We start from the raw sequence: 20,012 nt of genomic DNA on the forward strand, positions 1-20,012 counted from the left end.
ATCATTTAAAAAGAGTTCCTCACGTGCAGCGCACGAGATTCGACTCACAACTGATTTCAACACAGGTGACTCGAGAGAAATGACACGATCCTCTAATGAGACTAAATACACACAACACACACAAGTTTTGGGTAAAATCAGGGCCGTAGAATGTAATTCTGGGTCCCCTGACTATATAAATTATATATATATAAAAGAACAATTTTGAATTTGTCGTGGGCCGCCCTGGACTTTTGGGCCCCTAGAATCGTTACCACCTTTCACCCCACTAGCTATGGCCCTGGGTAAAATAGTTGGTTTTAAATGGTCTGCACTTGTATAGCGCCTTTTTAACCTTAGCGGTATTCAAAGCGCATTGCAAGTTGTCTCATTCACCCATTCACACACCAATGATGGCAGAGATGCCATGCAAGGCGCTAGCCTGCCATTGGGAGCAACTTGGGGTTCAGTGTCTTGCCCAAGGACACTTCAGCATGTGGGCTGGGAATCGAACCACCAAACCCGCGATTAGTGGCCGACACGCTCTACCACCTGAGCCACAGCCGCCCCTTTTGAGTCATTTAAAACTTACAATCATTTAAAACTTTACAATCTAAATTTCTCTCACTTCATCCGCCATTTTTGACTTATTTTATCCGCCGAGCTAATCATGGTGCAATCTGGGATCGCCTACCCGGGGAAGGACACATAGATGCTACCTTCAATTTGGCCAAAAAGAGATGTCGTAAGAGGCAGCATAATTAAGATACCTACCTTTTGGAACAGGCTTCACGTCAGGAGCCATAGTTCACAATTTAGAACCCTGTAGCTCAACATTTCGTACCAAACATTTTACCGATTAAGACTATTTAGGGGTTGGAATTCGGGCTGCAGTTAAATCTTACATTAATGTATTTATACTGCCATATCAGTTCACGTACAAGCAACCTGCCCTAATGTGAGACACCTTGTTTGTTCATGACCAATTTAAAAGGCAGACTCTTCAGATGTCACCAAAGCTTTGTGTATAGAAGACACTAAATGGTACTTAGTGTCTTAGTGTTATGGCTGTGCACAAACAGCCATAACTGTAAAGCACATGTACAAAATAAACAGCATTAATAAAAAATATAATTATAAAAAACATTCATGTTTATATTTTAAATAATAAAGTAGTTACAGTACATATATTGATACATTGACAAAGAGCTTTAAAACACTATCTTGGAGTATCCAGTTAAAAAGCAAATAAATAAATAAACTCACTCACTTGACCATGACTCCCATGAACAAAAAAGTTGTACAATGCAATATGAGTGGTAAAATGATGATGAATGAATGATGAATATGAACTAAACGGTCTAACTGGTCACCATTTGCCATCTGCATTGTGTTCAAGTTGGATGTCCCGATATAACACGCTTGAACTCTCACAGCCAAATGTTCCTGCTAGTGTGATACTGCCATCTGTAATATGGTGAATATGGATTCTCTCTCCATAAATATTTGATCTCTCTCTCTCTCTTTGCCACAGACATGGACGTCTCTCTGACACCTACTGCGAGTCACAGATGGCCCCTTAATGACTGAAATCGCTGTGGAATCAGCCCGATTCATTTACAGCCTATTTTCTGGCCGGGGTGCAGCCCTTTTGGTAGAGAACTGGAGAGCTTTGACCGCACGGACCACCAGGACCTCATTTAGCCAAAGAGAGAGAGAGAGCCAATGAAACTGATGACAGTAAAACATATATATCCAGACACACTCCAAGTATTCACTACACAGTTATGGGAACCTTGCAGTCACAAAGACTAAAGGGGCATTACATGACTAGTATTGACGTTGATAGTGCATGTATGTTACAAATACATCTGATGTGTGCATTTTCATCCCTGTTGGGTGTTAGAATGACATTCAGCACAAGTTTTTGCAATATTTTTGATTAAGAATTGATGTGAATCTGCTCATTTTAAAGGACAGTTCTCTCAAAAATGTCAATTCTGGCATTATTTCTTTACCCTCATGTTATTCCATATACTTATGACTTTCTCTCTTCTGTACAACACAACGGGAATGTTTTAATAATGTCCTGGCTGTTCATTTCCATATAATGAAAGTGAATGGTGACTCAGTGACACTGTCAAGCGCAAAAAGGATCATAAAAGACTATAAACCTTAGTCACGCTAGCCATCTTTCATTTTTAATGGGAATGCCAACACGGCTGTGAGGTATAAAGATTTAATGGTATAAAGATCACATCTGATTTTCCACAACTCATGTTGTCATTAGTTCTTTGTATACTGAATGTTCTTGGACAGATATTTTATTAATGATTTGTCTGCGGAATGATCCAGAAACACTCTAAACTGCAGTACAGCCCATTGCCTCGTTGTCATTCCCATTAAAAATCAAAGATGGTGCTAGCGTGAATAAGGTCTATTGTGATATATTCCAAGTCTTCTGCAGCCATGCTTCATTCCTTTAAGATGTTTATCAGACGTTTGTACACAAATATGATGTTTTAAATAAGAATATCTGGGATGCTGCTCATAAGTATGTGAGGTCTTGTCAAACGTCTCGGCAACATACCTGACTGGTTTAATTATATGGTGGGGCTAAGACCCCAATCTGTCAAATAAAGGAATGATTCACCCAAAAATATTATTTCTATTACCATTTACGTTCTCTCATGCCATCCCAGTTCTTTCTTCAGCAGAACACAAATAAAGATTTTTAGAAGACATGGATTTAATCACTGGAGTCGTATGGATCACCTTTATGCTGCCTTTATGTGCTTTTTGGTGCTTCAAAGCTCTGGCCATCATTCACTTGCATTGTATGGACCTACAGAGCTGACATATTCTTCTTAAATGTTTCACTCTCATTCTACAAAAACATGAAAGTCATATTCATCTGGGATGGCATGAGGATGAGTAAATGATGAGAGAGTTTTCATTTTTGGGTGAATTATTCCTTTAAATGTTGCCAGAACAATATGTATTAGCCGATTTGCATCATGGGTGTGTGTTAAACAAGAGAAGAGATTATGTGAAAAAGACATCATTTAACCAGCTCTTTCATGAACGCCTGAAGTCATCGACATCAAAGACCCCCTCAGACTAAGCAGCTTGCTAGCTAAAGAGTGTATGGCTTATTAGCTGAGCATATTAGAACATTCATAAACATAAAAAATGCCAGTTGCTCAAAACCTTTAAAAGCTACAAATGAAAGAAGAGGAATGCATAGAGTTTACACTTGCAAGCTGCATTAAATGTAACACTTCGTTCTATTATCTGTGAATGGATGTCAAATACAATCCTGCCCCATAAGGTAACAGTGACCTTCAAAATAATGCCTGTTCATGACCAACCACACCAATTGCCGGCAATGAAAAGGAGAACTACAGAAAAGTAAGGATGTTTTCACATTGGAACGTGGTGTCGACCCGAATACATGTAAAAAGATACCTGCGGGGTCAGGGGGAGGGAGATTGAATCAAACCTGAATCTAACAGGTTTTGACAAAGCAATTGAGCAAATCTAAGAGTGAAAACAGCCAAACTGTTCTGCACACAAAGACCAACATAAGGATATATATTTAAACAAATTCCATAATGTCTCCATATAATGCCATGTTATGGTAAGCCAAAAGCAAAATGCAATAAATGTATCACATATACGTATATCAGCAGTATGGACATTCTTTCCAAAACGTTGAGTGGCAACTTCAAAACACATCTGGTTAGGGGAATAATGAATATGGTTGTAAAGGCTAAAACCTGAGTTATTCAAAATAGTTCATTAGAAAGACCACGACAATATACACTGAAAAAGTAAATTGTGTACTATTGACATTTAGATTATTTGCATGACTATAGTTACTCTATATACTCATAAAATGTATATCCTGTAAGTATACTGATATATTGTTAGTTCATATATGACCATTTCTGTGTTTTCTTATACGTTTCGTTAAAAGCAGCCTGATATTGCACGCATGACTCTTTCGTAAACACAACAGTCTCTGCTTGTGATCGACAGCTAGTGATCGCTGCGAGCAATATGTTACTTAAAAAATGACAAGTTGACAACTGTTTTTTTTAACAAATTGACAACTGTTTTTTTTTAACAAGTTGACAACTGTTTGTCAACAAGAAAAAACTATTTTACAGAATCAAAACATGTCCTATTTTTCATCTTCACTTTTGTTTTAGTACAATTGCCATCTGTTGTATTTGCTTGTTTTCGTCTCTTGTGTGTTACCATTTGGAAGGTGTCTAACTCCGCCACAGAGAGTTGATAAACAATAGTTGGGACACAACAAAAGCAGCGAAGTGGCTGTTTGTCTGCTCTCGTTGTCCTTCTGTTCCTCTCCTTCAAAATTAAAGCTGGTTTGGTGGAGTTTTACAGTGGGACGTTCTGCCCGCAATGCTACACTCTGAGCTACATAGGGTCACAACAGATCTTCATAGTCGAGGAGTTTTGAGTGCTGCCTTGTCTTCCAGAGTCGAAATAGACGGAAGTCAAAGTACATTTCAATCATCTCTTTGCCTGGAAGAGAGAGAGAGAGTTGAGTGAGGAAGGGATAGAGAGAGAGAGAGAGAGAGAGAGAGAGAAGAGAGTGAGTGAGAGAGTTGAGAGAGAGAGAGTGAGAGAGAAGAGAGAGATAGAGTGAGATAGTTGAGATAGAGAAAGAGAGAGAAAAATGATTCTAGACAACACCAGGTGAATTAAATGTGACCATTGCCCACTATGTGATGTCAGATGAACAGACATGTATAGATGTGATTTGAAAATCAGCATGCAGAGCGAGACAATACAGAAAGATCTATCTATCTATCTATCTATCTGTCTGTCTGTCTGTCTGTCTGTCTGTCTGTCTGTCTGTCTACCTGTCTGTCTGTCTGTCTGTCTACCTATCTATCTGTCTGTCTGTCTGTCTGTCTGTCTGTCTGTCTGTCTGTCTGTCTGTCTTTTGTTGTTACAAAAATATAAAAAGTCATATATATTGTATATTACTATATATTTTGCAATAATGATCAATCTCAATAAATTCTCATTATTTATTTAATGAAATAAAATGTAAAAAATATACTGTATATAATAATATATACAAATATTTATTTTATTTTATTTTAAATCAGTATTTTATAATAAGCTCGGCACAGCTAATTCTATTCTTGTGTATGGAATTTATTTAAATTATGTTTTATAAATGTTTTCAATGATACATTAATGAGAAAGGGACTTTGCTGTACTAGCAATTAGAATTGGAGGAGAATGTGCATACCTAAAAATAACAATATATTATATGCAAAATAGCATGATGCTTCTAAACAAAGCTTCATTTTCTTCAAACAAAATACTATAAATTCTTATTTCTTTCATCTGATGTTGGAGAGAAATATGATCACATGTTCTTGACAGGTGTAATGAGATTTACCATTAAAACTTGCACTGTGTGTGTGTGTGTGTGTGTGTGTGTGTGTGTGTGTGTGTGTGTGTGTTGCAATTTTAGTGCATTTCTATCTTTATATTGTGGAATATTTTGTTTGAAAAATGTTAGTAAAACATTATTGTTAAATATTGTTTTCTTTTCTAAGAATGATATACAGAGTCGAAATCTGCGATTAATCAGAATTATCTATGAAAAATCATGCGATTAATCATGATTAAATATTTTAATTGACTGACAACACTACATTTATTGCATTTGCTTTTTGATTTCACAACAAGAGTGTGTGTGTGTGTGTGTGTGTGTTTATGTGTTTGTGTGTAGGTGTGTGAGCATAAGCACATTTCCACAGTTTACTGCAGACTGTCTCACCCTGAGCGGAGAGTTCCAGCGGTGACTCAAATGTGACAGAATAAGGCCTCATCAGGTTCTTCAGTTTCTGGAACAGCTGTTGGCACATGATAAGCCGAGACATTAATAATCCCCTCACCCCGCTCTCTTTCTCTCTTTCTCTCTGTCTTTGACTTGGAGGTTAGTTAGGGATAAAGGCAGCCTCTGTCTTTATGGGCCTAAACAAATCTCACACTCCTTTCTTCTCAGATGGGTTACTGGCAGGGCAAATGCTACAGCCTTCAAAGGAACCCAGTTAAGATCTTTCCGTCCATGCTCTGCTTTGAGTGGCTTTAGAACCCGGAGAAAGAGAGAGAGAGAGAGAGATTAAGAGGCAGTGCACACCACACATTTTCCTTTCCAGTTCAATCTGAAAGACAAATGCCTTCCCATGTGAATAAAGATAAGAACGTGAGAACGTAACCACAACGCTGAGGACTGCAGGGCAACGTCTGGACTGGAGGATCACTGTATAATATAAATTCGGCATATTTATAGACCTCAGCTTTAAGCTTAAAGGGATAGTTCATCCGAAATGAAAAGTGTGTCATCATTTAGTCAACCTCATGTTGTTTCAAACCTGTATTACTTTCTTTCTTCCATGAAACACAAAAGGAGATAAAAGGCAGTACGTTAGTCTCAATCACCATTCATTTTATTTAGAGCTGTCAAAATGAACACGCTAACACATGCAATTCCTTTAAAGGGCACCTATTATGGAATTTTGAAAATTACCTTTCATGTAGTGTGTAACATAGATTTAAGTGAACAAAAACATCCTGCAAAGTTTTATATATGAAAGTTCACCGTAAAAAAAGTTATTGTCTCTCAAAAGTAGGAGTCGACTCTGAGTCAATGTAATGAATCGATTTTCCAATGAGTCATTTTCCTTTTCGTTGTGACGTCATGACGAAAAATTATCAAATTGGCCGCGCTCACTCATTGCGCGCGCAGACACCAGGGAAAACTTGAAAACATCATGTTGACAACAAGACGCTGTGTTCTGAAGTGCATATCAAAAGCGACCTTTTTTCATTGCCCAGGGACGAGCATGTGAAGAATCAGTGGCTAGAGTTTATATTTACAACTATACCACACAAGTATAGCCCGAACCTTGTGCTGTGTTCGCGTCATTTTAATGACGATTGCTTTACGAACATGAATGTGGATTCACGAGCCGGTTGATACTGAAGGAAGGTTCAGTACCAAGTTTATTTGGATCAGCTTCCTCCTCCGAATCACAACCTGTAAGTATTATTAATAATTGTTGCTTTTATGTGTTTTTTAGCATGCTTAATAAGTATTTGTGTGTGTTGTGTAAGTTACGCTCAGCGCAGCTTCTAGGTCTCCAATGTCAATTTTTTTGAAATATGTGAAATGTTTGTCGATGTTATTGGAGTTGTCATAAAGAATAGAGCAATAACTTGTAGTAATGCAGTGCTTTATCAATATGTTTATGCGTTGGGCTAACGCAAACAATAACTGATTGGGTGTTTACCACCGAACTTTGGGCTATGATCGCTAACATAAATCAACTCAAATTCCTTCTCTGATTTAGATTTTTTTAACTACAAAGCGGTGATGGGCGTTCCGTTTCCGACAATCTCTGCACAGAGTATACCAATCACAACTGACTGGGTCATCTGACCAATCACCGCAGATTAGGAGGAGGGGTTTGGAAAAATGACTCGTTGAACGAATCATTTGGGAGTCGGTGAGCAAATCAGGTAAACATAAATGCATATTATAAGACAACAAAAGTGTTTTTTGTCATTGCATGGATGTAAAACTGTTGTTGGGGACTCCCAAAACAATATTAGGAACATTTTAAATGCCATAATAGGTGCCCTTTAAAACGCTTAATGAGTTCATTTTTCTTAATAGCGATTAAAGCATTTACTGATATGACATTTCATTCAGCTCTGTGTGTGCTCTAAACACTGGTTGGAAAATGAACCTGGGAACTGGTTGGAACCTTTGCAATGTGTCCATCCAGGGTCATTAAACTGAAATACACACACACGCACGCACGCACGCACACACACACACACACACACACACACACAACAGTGATTCTGTGTGAATGATCAAGTGATTAAGAAAGGACATCTTTACTGTATTTTTGGTACAAAACAAACCCAGATGGTTTCAACCTGTGAAAAGCTGCATTCACATGACTCGCTGGAGGGAAGCATCAGAGTCTCCCTGGCACTGTGTTGCACTTCCATCTTACCGGACAATTTGGATAAAGTATCATTTATGTGTGCAATGCCAGTGCTTAAAGCAAATCAAGATGGCAGGAATCATGTGAATGCGACTTCATAATTGCTGTAGAAAAAGTGGATAGCCATGAGTAATATTGTGGGGAATGAAAGTTAAAGAGATTTAATGCCTATTGCAATGAATTCTTAACCTAGTTTTTTCAATAAGTCAGCCTTATTGGAACTTTTGCTATTTTAGTGCATTTCTGTCTTTATATTGTGGAATATTTTGTTTGAAAAATGTTTTTTTTCCATGCAATGAAAGTGAATGGTGACTGAGGCTTATTCTTCCTAACATCTCCTTTTGTGTTCCACGGAAGAAAGACATAATGGTTTGGAACAACATTAAGGTGATTAAATAATTACAGAATTTTCCTATTTGGGTGAACAATCATTTAAGCTGTACATTTTATCAGTATGTGGATTCAATAGGAATTCAACCCAAGACCTTGGCGTTACTAGTCGTGATTAAATTTCTCATTTTTCAAATGTAATAGATTTTTTTTTTTTGTTTCATTAAAAAATAATATCATCAGCATAACTTTTGGAGTGAGATGTTGACTTAAAAATTTCAAAATGTCTTTGTATTTAATACCCCCTTTTGCTTTAATGACACCATATACCTGATGATTCATGATATCCAGCATGATTTGAGAAAGTTCCAAAGAACATCTTGTGTGTTTTAATAGAAGCAATGAAAACTGTCAACAATTCATTTTTTGCCATAATACTTCTTTGTTCAAAATTTGTCAGATTCCTAAAACTTTCAGTTTATTTTCAAGTTTAAATCAGATTTTAAACTCCAGATTTTCAATGTAGACTCAAACTTTTAATCCCCTTGTGAAGACACAAATGCTTTGGGCTGATAACCCAGCATGCGTTCACAAACACTCACAAGTCCTTTATCATCCACGTGTCAATCACACAAGTGAACACAAACGCACTTCTTGCGAATGGCGGCACCTCTTAGGCAATGACGCACAGCGAATGCTATTTACGCCAAACCCGTCTCCATAGAAACGGATTTGAAGGTTCCAAGGGCGCTATCAGAGTGTCCTTTCTGTGAAATCTTGGGGCTCAGAGGCTACAGGGCTCTTTCATATAACACTCGTCATAATGTGACATATGTAATGTGCTGAAAGTCAAGGCCAACCGTAGAGGATGGTCATTGATTTGCCTTTTTAATGTACTAAGTCCAACATTTAGACAGCATATGCCATTACATAGATCAGAGGTTGATGATCAGTGTTCCTATAGCTCCTATAACTATAGTCCCTTTAGTTTTTGTTTATATCGCTGGTGCTTGACAGGGCATGGACTATAATAGGATGCAGACAGTGGAAATCCCAGTGAAGAACCTCAGAATTCAATTGCACTTAATCCAGTCCATTTGCATGTTGTGCGGGCAATTTCACCAAACCTACTTGTGCCTAGGACTCTACTGCGTATGTCAAAATTGGTCTTCTTTGTGATTGTTTATAATATGATGTGATCATTTTAAATGATTTATTTTTAAGGGAATTGTGGAGAAACATCTGAGACAAAGTTGATACTTAAACATTTACATTTATATTTACATTTATGCATTTGGCAGACACTTTTATCCAAAGCGACTTACAGTGCACTTATTACAGGAACAATTCCCCCGGAGCAACCTGGAATTAAGTGCCTTGCTCAAGGACACAATGGTGGTGGCCGTGGGGATCGAACCAGCGACCTTCTGATTAACAGTTATGTGCTTTAGCCCACTACACCACCACTGCAATAACATTTTCCATCTCCATAGAAAGGAGACCAGTACAAGAAAGAGTTATTATAAGTTACATAACTGCCAGCATAGCTTGTTAGGCATGATGGCGATAGACAGAGACGTGTGATGTAGAAAAATGGAAAGATGGAGTTGGTGCATGTCTGTGTCTAAAGAGATTAGAACTGAACTTTGCAACTGCAGGCCCCAGAGGACCCTTTTCTAAAAATAATGCTGAAACTCAAGGTATAAGCATTACGTAAATACAGACAAACCTAGGCCAGGCTGCTTAAGTATTTGACGTACCTTTTCTCCATTCGGATTGCCCAGGACGTAGCAGCCCATGATGTGGATCAAGTTTGGCTCTGGGTTAATTTTGCTCATAAACCGACTTAGTCTTTTCCAAAACCTACAAGTGCACCACACATACATTAGAATATATAAAAAGCATAACGCACACACACACACACACACACACACACACACACACACACACACACACAAAATGAGTGTTTGAGCAGTTTTAAGAGTAATTTTACAGAAATGATCCACAAAATGTAAAACACGTTGTTGCTGGGTCACTTGTAATAGTTAAACAAGGTACTTAGAGAGGATACACAACTTGTAATAGTTAAACAAGGTACCTAGAGTGATACACAGTGTTTTTTCATTCTTTTTTGCACAAATCTTTGCACAAATCTTTGCACAAATCTTGAGAAGAGCATGCTATGGATTAAACTGTAATTACTCATTCCCAAATGAACATGTAAAACATCAGCGAGGACACCTACATTCGCTCTGAGGTAAATTAATTTCTATTGATTTACGTATTGATTCAAGTCTTAGTAAAGGTGACAGTAAATAAACAGTCCACAGCATCATAGTGTGTGTGTTATGAGATGTCAGGGGCATTATTACAGGAAGGGCTGGGTGGGCAGCCACTCTAGGGCTCGGGGTGAGGAGGTGGCAGTGATGGTTGACCAAAAGGAACCATAAAAACGGCTGCATGCCCAACAGATGATAAAAAAATGACTGAGGTCCTCCTAGGAGGGGCCTGACAGGTCCTTTGCATTGGGGCCTGTAAGATCCAAGCTATGCAACAGCGTGACATTATAAGCAGTTCTGTTCACTTACACTAGCTTTTCTCATTTGATGTGACTGTGATGATCATTTGTCTTAATTCTGATTCACAGTCTCCACAGTCTTCAATCAAATCACCGTGTAATTTCATTTCACAAAAAATGCCATAAATTTGCTTTACAATGTCACTCTTCATTCCAGCCCACGTAAGAATATTGTCAATTCCGTTTCTGAGAATATTTTTTCCAAAAACTGCACCGTTCACGGCAATCTCCCATTCAATCCTATGGGGACTTCTGCAAAGCTTGTCAGAGCAAGCAACCATAACCAAGAGGGGTGGAGCTTAGCGAAAGGTTAATTAGAATACTACATATAATATTAAATATCAATGAATAGAAAGGTTGATTTCCTCGCAAGTGATTAGGTCACGTTGATAGTCTGAGAGTTGAGAGAAAGGTTTGATCTGGCAAAAATCAACCATGGTTTTACTATAGTAATATTGTAGTAACCATGTTTTTTTGGCGGAAGCCAGAGTTTTAATGCAATTAGCCATGGTGTTAGCACAGTAAAATGGTGTTAATATAGTAAACATGTTTAATTTTGTGGTTACTTTGATTTTTACTACAAAATACCATAGTAATACTATAGTTACAGTAGTAAAACCATGGTTAATTTTTGTAAGGGGACGTTAGGATTAGGTTTAGGGGTAGGTGTAGGGTGTCACACACACACACACACACACACACACACACACACACACACAAAAAGTAGAGAACTGTTATCAATACTCACTGGCTCATGTCTTCCTCTTTCTCGACTTTAGCGAAAGTGGCTACTTTATTTTTCAGCAGGTACAAGTGCCCTGGGCCACCCTGAGAGAGACAATTTGCACACACACACACACACACACACACACACACACACACACACACACACACACACACACACACACACACACACACACGATTGATCACACAACCATTACACAACATCAAAGTCAAACCTTCTAAACTGAAGCCCCAGTGGTCCAGTATTAGTGTCATTTGTTGTACAGACACTGTTAATTCACTCTGATGCTCTCACTGTTTGTCCTTGTGTGTGTGTATGTGTACCCATTTGTTCTGTCCTTGTCTTTCTCTGTGCTGTAACTCTCACCTGACAGAAGATCAGCATGCGCCAGATCTTGGAGCCTCTTCTATAGGCCGTCAATCTCTTCTCAATCTCCTCTGCACACAAGATATGCACACAGTCAAGACAACCAGCACTGCAATAAACGTTAAATGTGTTAGCATGCATGATCTTACACTTATGATGCTTAATAAGCTGTGTAAGGTCATATAAACACCTTGAACAGTGTTCTTTTGATGAGGTACAGTAAGGTCATAAACTTCATAGCAGGTAGAATTTGTCAATAACCCTGATTTCTCTCTGCATGTAAACACCTCTACTGGCGTTCTTTTCAGCATGCCTGTTTACATTATAACATCAAAAGCAGAAAATAATATAATGATTTCATGGCTCATGCACTACAAACTCTTTTCTACCTTTTTAATAAGCTGATTTCTGGTGGTTATGAGAATAATTGTGTGCATGTAAACATGCCCATTATCATTACCATAATCACCTCTTGATGTTAAAAAAAAAGAACATTAATTGATGCAGGTGATCTAATTTATGATATCAAAACACAGTGGGGCAAAATAAACTTCTAAATTAGTCATCCAGTGATCTTATATACACAGCAATGGTTAACTGCTTTAGAAAATATAAGATGTGCTCTGATCCAGCATCATTTATCAGGAATCCAATTGGTTTTTGTGTTCCTGATGCTGACTGGTGCAAAAATCAATACAAAGCCCAACACCATTCCACACTGAAATAATCAGGCATGGAGAAAAGGTCTCAAACAGACCAACAAACACAAGGCAAATGGCAAACACACAATGGACAACACACACACACAAAGCTACATACCCAAAATATCGTCAAACGTAGCATGCTCATGATCCTGGAAATAAAAAAATTATAAAAGCAATCAATAGAAACACACAGATAGGACTGAACCAACACTGTTACGATTAGCTCTCTGCTTTTAGCTGACCCGCCATCTCACTGCTCACCACTACTGGGCGGGGCTACAGAAGTAATAAGATACAGTAAGCAAATATATGTTGTTGTGGAGGTGGTCATATGCAAATTTCTACCACTGTGAGACATCACAATGTGGAGGAAGTAGAGAGCGTGTAGTTTTGGCAGCTTGGTTTCAACAAATGTTCATTTTGCATTGAGGAGGAAGTTTGTTTTTTTTCTTTTCTCCCCAATTGATTGAATTTGGAATTGCATTTGGAATGCACAATTCCCAATGCTCTCTAAGTCCTCCTGGTGACATAGTGACTCGCCTCAATTCGGGTGGTGGAGGACGAATCTCAGCTGCCTCCGCGTCTGAGACCGTCAAACCGCGCATCTTATCACGTGGCTTGTTGAGCATGTTACCGCGGAGACATAGCGCACACGGAGGCTTCACGCTATTCTCCACGGCATCCACACACAACTCACCACGTGCCCCACAGAGCGAGAACCACATTATAGTGACCACGAGGAGGTTATCCCATGTGACTCTACCCTCCCTAGCAACCGCGCCAATTTGGTTGCTTAGACGACCTGGCTGGAGTCACTCAGCACGCCCTGGATTTGAACTTGTGACTCCAAGTCAGCATTTTACTCGCTGAGCTACCCAGGCCCCTGAGGAAGTTTTGAGTTATGAAGCTTTCAGTATAATTTCATAATACAATGACCTCTTATATGTGAAAGATCAAGGAAAATGTAATTCCTTATGGTGTTACTTAAATTCCCTATAACCAATATTACACGAATAATGGTGCTGTTGTTTTAAATATAAAGCAAACAGAATGCTGCAAGTAATCACACGTGTATTTCAGTGCTTTAGTATCATAAAAATGAAGTTAATTTCGACTAACTTTTAGACAAATTATGGCCAGCTATTTTGTTTCTTTTTACTCTACCAATGAAAATAGTTAAAAAGAAGCCAAAGCAGGATCAAATGTTCTTGCATGTTAATAAGAAATATCAGCAATTTTGGAACACTTCTTATCTAATCAATTTAGAGGACAGGAATTATGGTTTACTGTCAGATTGTAAAATTCTATTAGAAAAGTCATAGCAGTTTTTATTAGGCACAAAAAAGATGCAGATCTCTATTAAGGCAACAGAATTCAACTTAGATATGCACTGAATACTCACACACTCCAGTGAACGAGTTCATTGAAATAACCCCCAAAAAATGAACCATCTCGCTAAATGAATCTTGAGAGTAAAATTAATTTAGCTTTGTTTAACTGCTTGAGAGACACATTGTAGGAGTGTGTGTCTCATTATTCCCTCTGCTTGCTCAGTTATAAGGCTGAATGTGCAATTAAATGTGACTTAAATAAGCAATGTTGTGTTTTGTCACACTTCACTGCTACTTGTTGGGAAAAAAATAGCTCATTACTCAAAAAGATACACAGCTTTTGAAAACAGCTGAACTACTGTCACAAAGCACTCAGAAATGTTAAATGCATAATACAGAAAACAGTAAAAGTGTAATGTCTTTATTGTTATTCACTGGCACTGGTTCCTATAGGGTCTGTTCTAAGAAAAATTGTAAGCAATGAAATCAACCCAAAGCATCCAATTTTGACGCTTGTGCACCGTCCACGTCTGCATGATGACGCCAAAGGTGCCCCCTGGCGTCCTCTCACTGACACGGTGAGAAACCCCATTGTTTTCAATAAGAATTTTTTAAAAATATTATTTTGTTTAACCTGAATGTTTTATACTTTTAAATATATTAGTGTGACATTACAATATACAATCATATATAATCATTTTGCTCCCCTTACGCAACCCCATATCTAAACCTAACCGATAATCAACAATATCAAAGATGAAAGAGGCACTTTGACATACATAATTTGATAAACATTACACTATTTATAGTGTATACACTTTTAAGCACCCAACTGCACACTTGTGCCTAAACCTATCCAGTACTCAACAATAGAAAAGACGTAATAAGATAAAGTATTGACAACTAGTAGTGCACTACAATAGTATTCCAAAGCATACGATGGCATTGTGTGAGTAGCAGATTAAAACTGAAAGTTTTAATTGGTGAAAACATTCCTCCTCCATGATGGCATCCTGATCATGTGTCAACCTGATTCTACCGGCACGTCTCATTAATACAATACCAGTACATCCAAACTTAAAGTCGTTGCAACTGGTCACAAGACATGCGAGAAAGCCCATTGCATAATCGCCGAGTCTCTGATGTCAAACAGAGAGGTGTGTGAGAGGTGTGGTGGTGGCGTAGTGGTTAAAGCACAGGGCTGTTAATCAGAAGGTCAAAGGTTCTAACCCCACAGCCACCACCATTGTGTCCTTGAGCAAGGCACTTAACTCCAGGTTGCTCCGGGGGGATTGTTCCTGTAATAATTGCACTGTAAGTCGCTTTGGATAAAAGCGTCTGCCAAATGCATAAATGTAAATGTAAACACGTGTCATTACGATTGAGGTGGCTAATTGTATATGTGTTATAACGAAACTTGTCCAGGATGTGTTACGGTGGATGCCGGGTGACTGTGATCGGTGACTAAAAACGTACACTTAGGTTTGTTCTTCACATAAAATGATTGTAAGACTCGGAATACACCCGGAACGAGACGGGTCACTTCAGCAGGGCAGGATGAGGACAGACAGATTAAATAGAAAGACAAAACAACTAACCACTGTGAATAAATGTAGCTGTTTTCAAATGAAATGAAAATCATACCCCCAACATGTCACAATGCCAAAATTGTACACCAATGTATAAATAAACAATGTTAAAATTATAATGCCCATCAAGTCAGTCAGTTGATGTCAAAGGGTTCTCGTTGAAAAGAACGCACATGCCAGATGCATTGCAAACTGACGCCAGAGGGTGCCTTGCAGATTGATGCACTGGGCTCTTGCACAAGCGTCAGTCTTTGACACCTTGGGAGTGAGAACATGTTGATGAAATGGATGTCCAGAGGTTTATATAATATAGAGTTTATAATATACATTTATTCACTAGTCATTCTCTATTATAGCAGATAATCCACTTGTCATGATCTAAACATTTTTTGAAAGCAGTTCAACCGAGAGCCACCTGTCTCACTAGCAGTTGTAATAATAGAATAGCAGTTGTAATAATAGAGTTAGAATGTACAAAAACATACAACTTTTACCCTCACAGAGATAAACAAATGAACGGATGTTATTAAGATTTTTCCTAAGTTTAACCTCTACACAAACCTAACTATAAAGTATTACCCATGCCCAAACCCTAAACCTAACCTAAAACTAAAAATTTAAGAAAGAGAAACATCTGGGGTTTTTTAACAAGCGTTTACTCCCTTACCCCAACCCCAAACCTAAACCTTACCATAAAGTTTAACCCCTTACCTAAACCCTAAATCTTATCCATGATTTTACTATGAAATTTGTTTTGTGTACCAAGGAAAAGGGAAAACACTGGGGTTTGGAACGAGATGAGGGAAGCGTATTACAGGTTTTTGACATATATCAGTCTTATGTATTGCATAAATAAATATGGATTTAACCAAATTTGTTCACAGATGATACCATTCTTAAAATAAAGTGTTCGATAGGAGGCTATAGCTCAAATCTGATGCATGTATTGTGTTGATTTAAAATTTTGTTTGTTGATTGGTTGATCTCTGTGGGAATAAAAGTTGACCCTTTTTGTACAAGCCAAGTTGTATGATCTCTTATGATTACGCCATCTCGTATACATTATTACAAGTTGTCATGAGACTATGTTGGAGAGCCCTACAATACATGCACATGTACAATTAGTGGTTGGTTTTGAAACAACAGTATGCTTTAGGATAGCTAGATGACTGGGTATACTTACGTAGAGAATAGGTATAATAGAAGGATCATTCCTTCGAATAATGTTGGGAACGTATTCTGCTTTAGGGACTTTAGATGATATCAACTAAAAGATGCAACAATCACAGATATAGAGATGATTAATAGAATAGAATAGAATAGCATAGCATAGCATAGAGTAGAGTAGAATAGAATGTCTGAGACAAGCGCTGTGAAACTGACAATAATTTTAGGGGGTATAAAGTCGCCCCCCTCACACGCCAGTCTCTCCATCTCTCTCTCCTCCTCCCAGTCCAGGTCTTCAAATCCACCCTCATCTGGAGTGCAACAGGGCATCTGTAGATCTCCACCTGCAACATCACACAACACAAAACAGACAGACAGTTCAGCAGTGGACAAAGAGAAAATGGGAGAAAGAAGACAAAGTGGAAAATGAGGGAAATATTAACATGGGCATTTGTTTTGACTGTTGATTATATACACCGATCAGCCACAACATTAAAACCACCTGCCTAATATTGTGTAGGTCCACCTCGTGCTGCCAAAACAGTGCCAACCTGCATCTCAGAATAGCAGTCTGAGATGCTATACTTCTATCAAATATTATACCGAACGGTTATCTGATTTAACGTAGACTTTGTCAGTTCGAACCAGTATGGCCATTCTTTAATCTGAATGGTGCCAAATACAAAAAACATCCAGTGAGCGGCAGTTCTGTGGATGGAAATGCCTTGTTGATGAGAGAGGTCATTGGAGAATGGCCAGACTGGTTTGAACTGACAAAGTCTACGGTAACTCAGATAACCGCTCTGTACAATTGTGGTGGGAAGAACATAATCTCAGAATGCTATTCTGAGGTGCGGGTTGGTGCAATTTTGGTGGCACGAAGGGGACCTACACAATACTAGGCAGGTGATTTTAATGTTGCTGTTGCTTTTCGGTGTTTATATACTGCAGTTGGTTTAAAAGTATAACTAGCTAGTGTTACAAATGTATTGTCGAGTGAAAGGATGGACAAAATCCAGACAATACCAATCATAATTTCACCACAAAATATCAGGCAGCTATAGAGAGGGAGAGAGTAAATAAACAGAACAAAGCCAACATACAGATAATATGACTGTAAATTACACAGTCACAGTCGTTCAACAGGCTCCCCAAAGACACATATTCTTTAAGCAAGAACAGACAAGGTGACAAAAATAAATTACACATAGACAAACCACACACAAAGGAGGAAACATGCTGATACAGAAATCTAATGTGTGCACACAAACACATTCACACACACGCTGTCTCCAGAGTTCACACGCTCCAGGTAGGACAGATACTCACAAAGAGAGAAAGAGAGGAGCACATATTTGGGACAGAACCATGACCAGTGAGATAGACAAACAGCAACAGCATCAAGAGCAGAGGACATCACTGCAAGACTGTGTGTGTGTGTGTGTGTGTGTGTGTGTGTATGTGTGTGTGTGTGTGTGTGTGTGTGTGTGTGTGTGTGTGTGTGTGTGTGTGTGTGTGTGTGTGTGAGTGTGTGAGAGTGTTCTAGAGGTGTTTCATTTGGTCTGCGAAAAGGTTTTAGAATTTTTTATTTAATAATATGTAATAACATAATTATAGATGTTTAACGACATACTACTATGTAATATAATGATTCACTGTTTGTTTTAACAATTTAATATTGTTTTGAATTTAGAAAGCACTTACATTACATATTACATCATTTTTTTCATATTACATCATTTTGAATTCCACACACGTATTCTGAAATATGCAAATGTTTTGTTTTCACATTATGTGTGTGGAAGTGGCCTGAAGGGAGTGTTTGCATGTATGTGTGTGCACGTGTGTGTGTGTGAGTGTGCAGGTGGACTCACTGTCTTTTGAGTCGTGAATGGAGTCTTGTTTAACAGGGGTCGGATCGCTCCAGGATCGGTTGAAACTCTTCGCCCTGCGCTCTGCAAATGCTAGTGAAGTGGAGAAATGGTCACACACACCCTCACACACATTCAACCTTCCACAAGACTGTGCGCTGCTGCTGTCAAATCCTGCTCACAAACACACACTTAAACACACTCTCTTCCTTCTGAAAACTTGTTATGTACTGCAACTGTCACACACATAGCACAGACATCCACAACACCAGCCACACACACATTTCTCCTTTCCTTCATTGTCCATTTGCTCAGTTGTCCTTTGTTACACAACCACACAGAAACCATCACCCTAAATCTTTGTTTTATCGTCACAATGATGTGAACCTGTCCAGCATCCTCCAATCACACACAAGCACACATACATGCATGCAAACATTCTCTGTGTACACATGCACATGCTGACATGCACGCACATTGTAACGCATCACAGGCGCAAACAAAAAATACTGAAATACTGATAAACACAAACACAAATGGAGCTGTGTAGTCACACACACATATGCTCACTTTGTGCTTTCATTCTTCTGCTGCCCACCATTCTTAAGTGTTTCCGGAAATTTCTAGAAATTGGGGGAATGTGGGAGAGAGAGAGAGAGAGAGAGAGAGAGAGAGAGAGAGAGAGAGAGCGAGAGAGAGAGAGAGAGAGAGGATTAAAAATGACTTTGTCAGGTAATTTCTACAGTTTGAAAGAAACAACAAAAAATTGTAATTGCACAGTCACAGGGGTTCAAAAGTCAGAAATCTCACTGAAACTATGGGTTTCAAAATGTAAATTAAACATAGAAATAAACAAGTTTTAGGATTTGTGACCAATTGTTACAATGTCAACTCTTTGGAAATTATCAAATTATTGCAAATGATCAGGTTTTGCACAACCTTGTGGAGTCCATGCCAGTTTGAGCTACTAAGAAATTCTTAGATAATTATTTACATTTTATTTTTAATTCAAATCAAATAAAATAAAAACATTTAAAATTGAAAGTAAATTAATAATAATACAAATTTAAATAAAATGCCTTAATTTAATATTACAATTTTATTTCACTTAAAAAAAAATATGATTTTCTTTAACACTATAAAATACAAATAAATCCAAAATGAAGCATTTTCACTTGTGGTCTTAGACATTTAGACTCTTCGGAATGAATTGTGGGAAGTTAGATCAGAAATCAAAACCTTTGGTACTGCTTTTTCATGCAAATGCATGCGAGCGATACTGT

The 20,012-nt window shown here is 38.2% G+C and overlaps 1 protein-coding gene across 1 annotated transcript in view; it reads right to left on the reverse strand.

The window, feature by feature from the left end:
* Nucleotides 1-1,135: 1,135 nt before the first annotated feature.
* LOC127625203 (NMDA receptor synaptonuclear signaling and neuronal migration factor-like) overlaps nt 1,136-20,012 on the reverse strand; it is a 47,268-nt gene continuing 28,391 nt past the window's right edge. Inside the window, exons 5-14 of the mRNA XM_052100338.1 lie at nt 19,300-19,352; nt 18,733-18,822; nt 17,075-17,202; nt 16,875-16,958; nt 12,887-12,920; nt 12,068-12,138; nt 11,705-11,784; nt 10,139-10,241; nt 5,807-5,882; nt 1,136-4,530 (exon numbers count right to left, since the gene is read on the reverse strand). Of these exons, the coding sequence (XP_051956298.1) occupies nt 4,433-4,530; nt 5,807-5,882; nt 10,139-10,241; nt 11,705-11,784; nt 12,068-12,138; nt 12,887-12,920; nt 16,875-16,958; nt 17,075-17,202; nt 18,733-18,822; nt 19,300-19,352 (817 nt within the window). The 3' untranslated portion in view covers nt 1,136-4,432. The remainder of the gene's footprint in view (nt 4,531-5,806; nt 5,883-10,138; nt 10,242-11,704; nt 11,785-12,067; nt 12,139-12,886; nt 12,921-16,874; nt 16,959-17,074; nt 17,203-18,732; nt 18,823-19,299; nt 19,353-20,012) is intronic.

Source organism: Xyrauchen texanus, chromosome 31 (assembly GCF_025860055.1).
Source record: "Xyrauchen texanus isolate HMW12.3.18 chromosome 31, RBS_HiC_50CHRs, whole genome shotgun sequence".
Taxonomy (NCBI): domain Eukaryota; kingdom Metazoa; phylum Chordata; class Actinopteri; order Cypriniformes; family Catostomidae; genus Xyrauchen; species Xyrauchen texanus.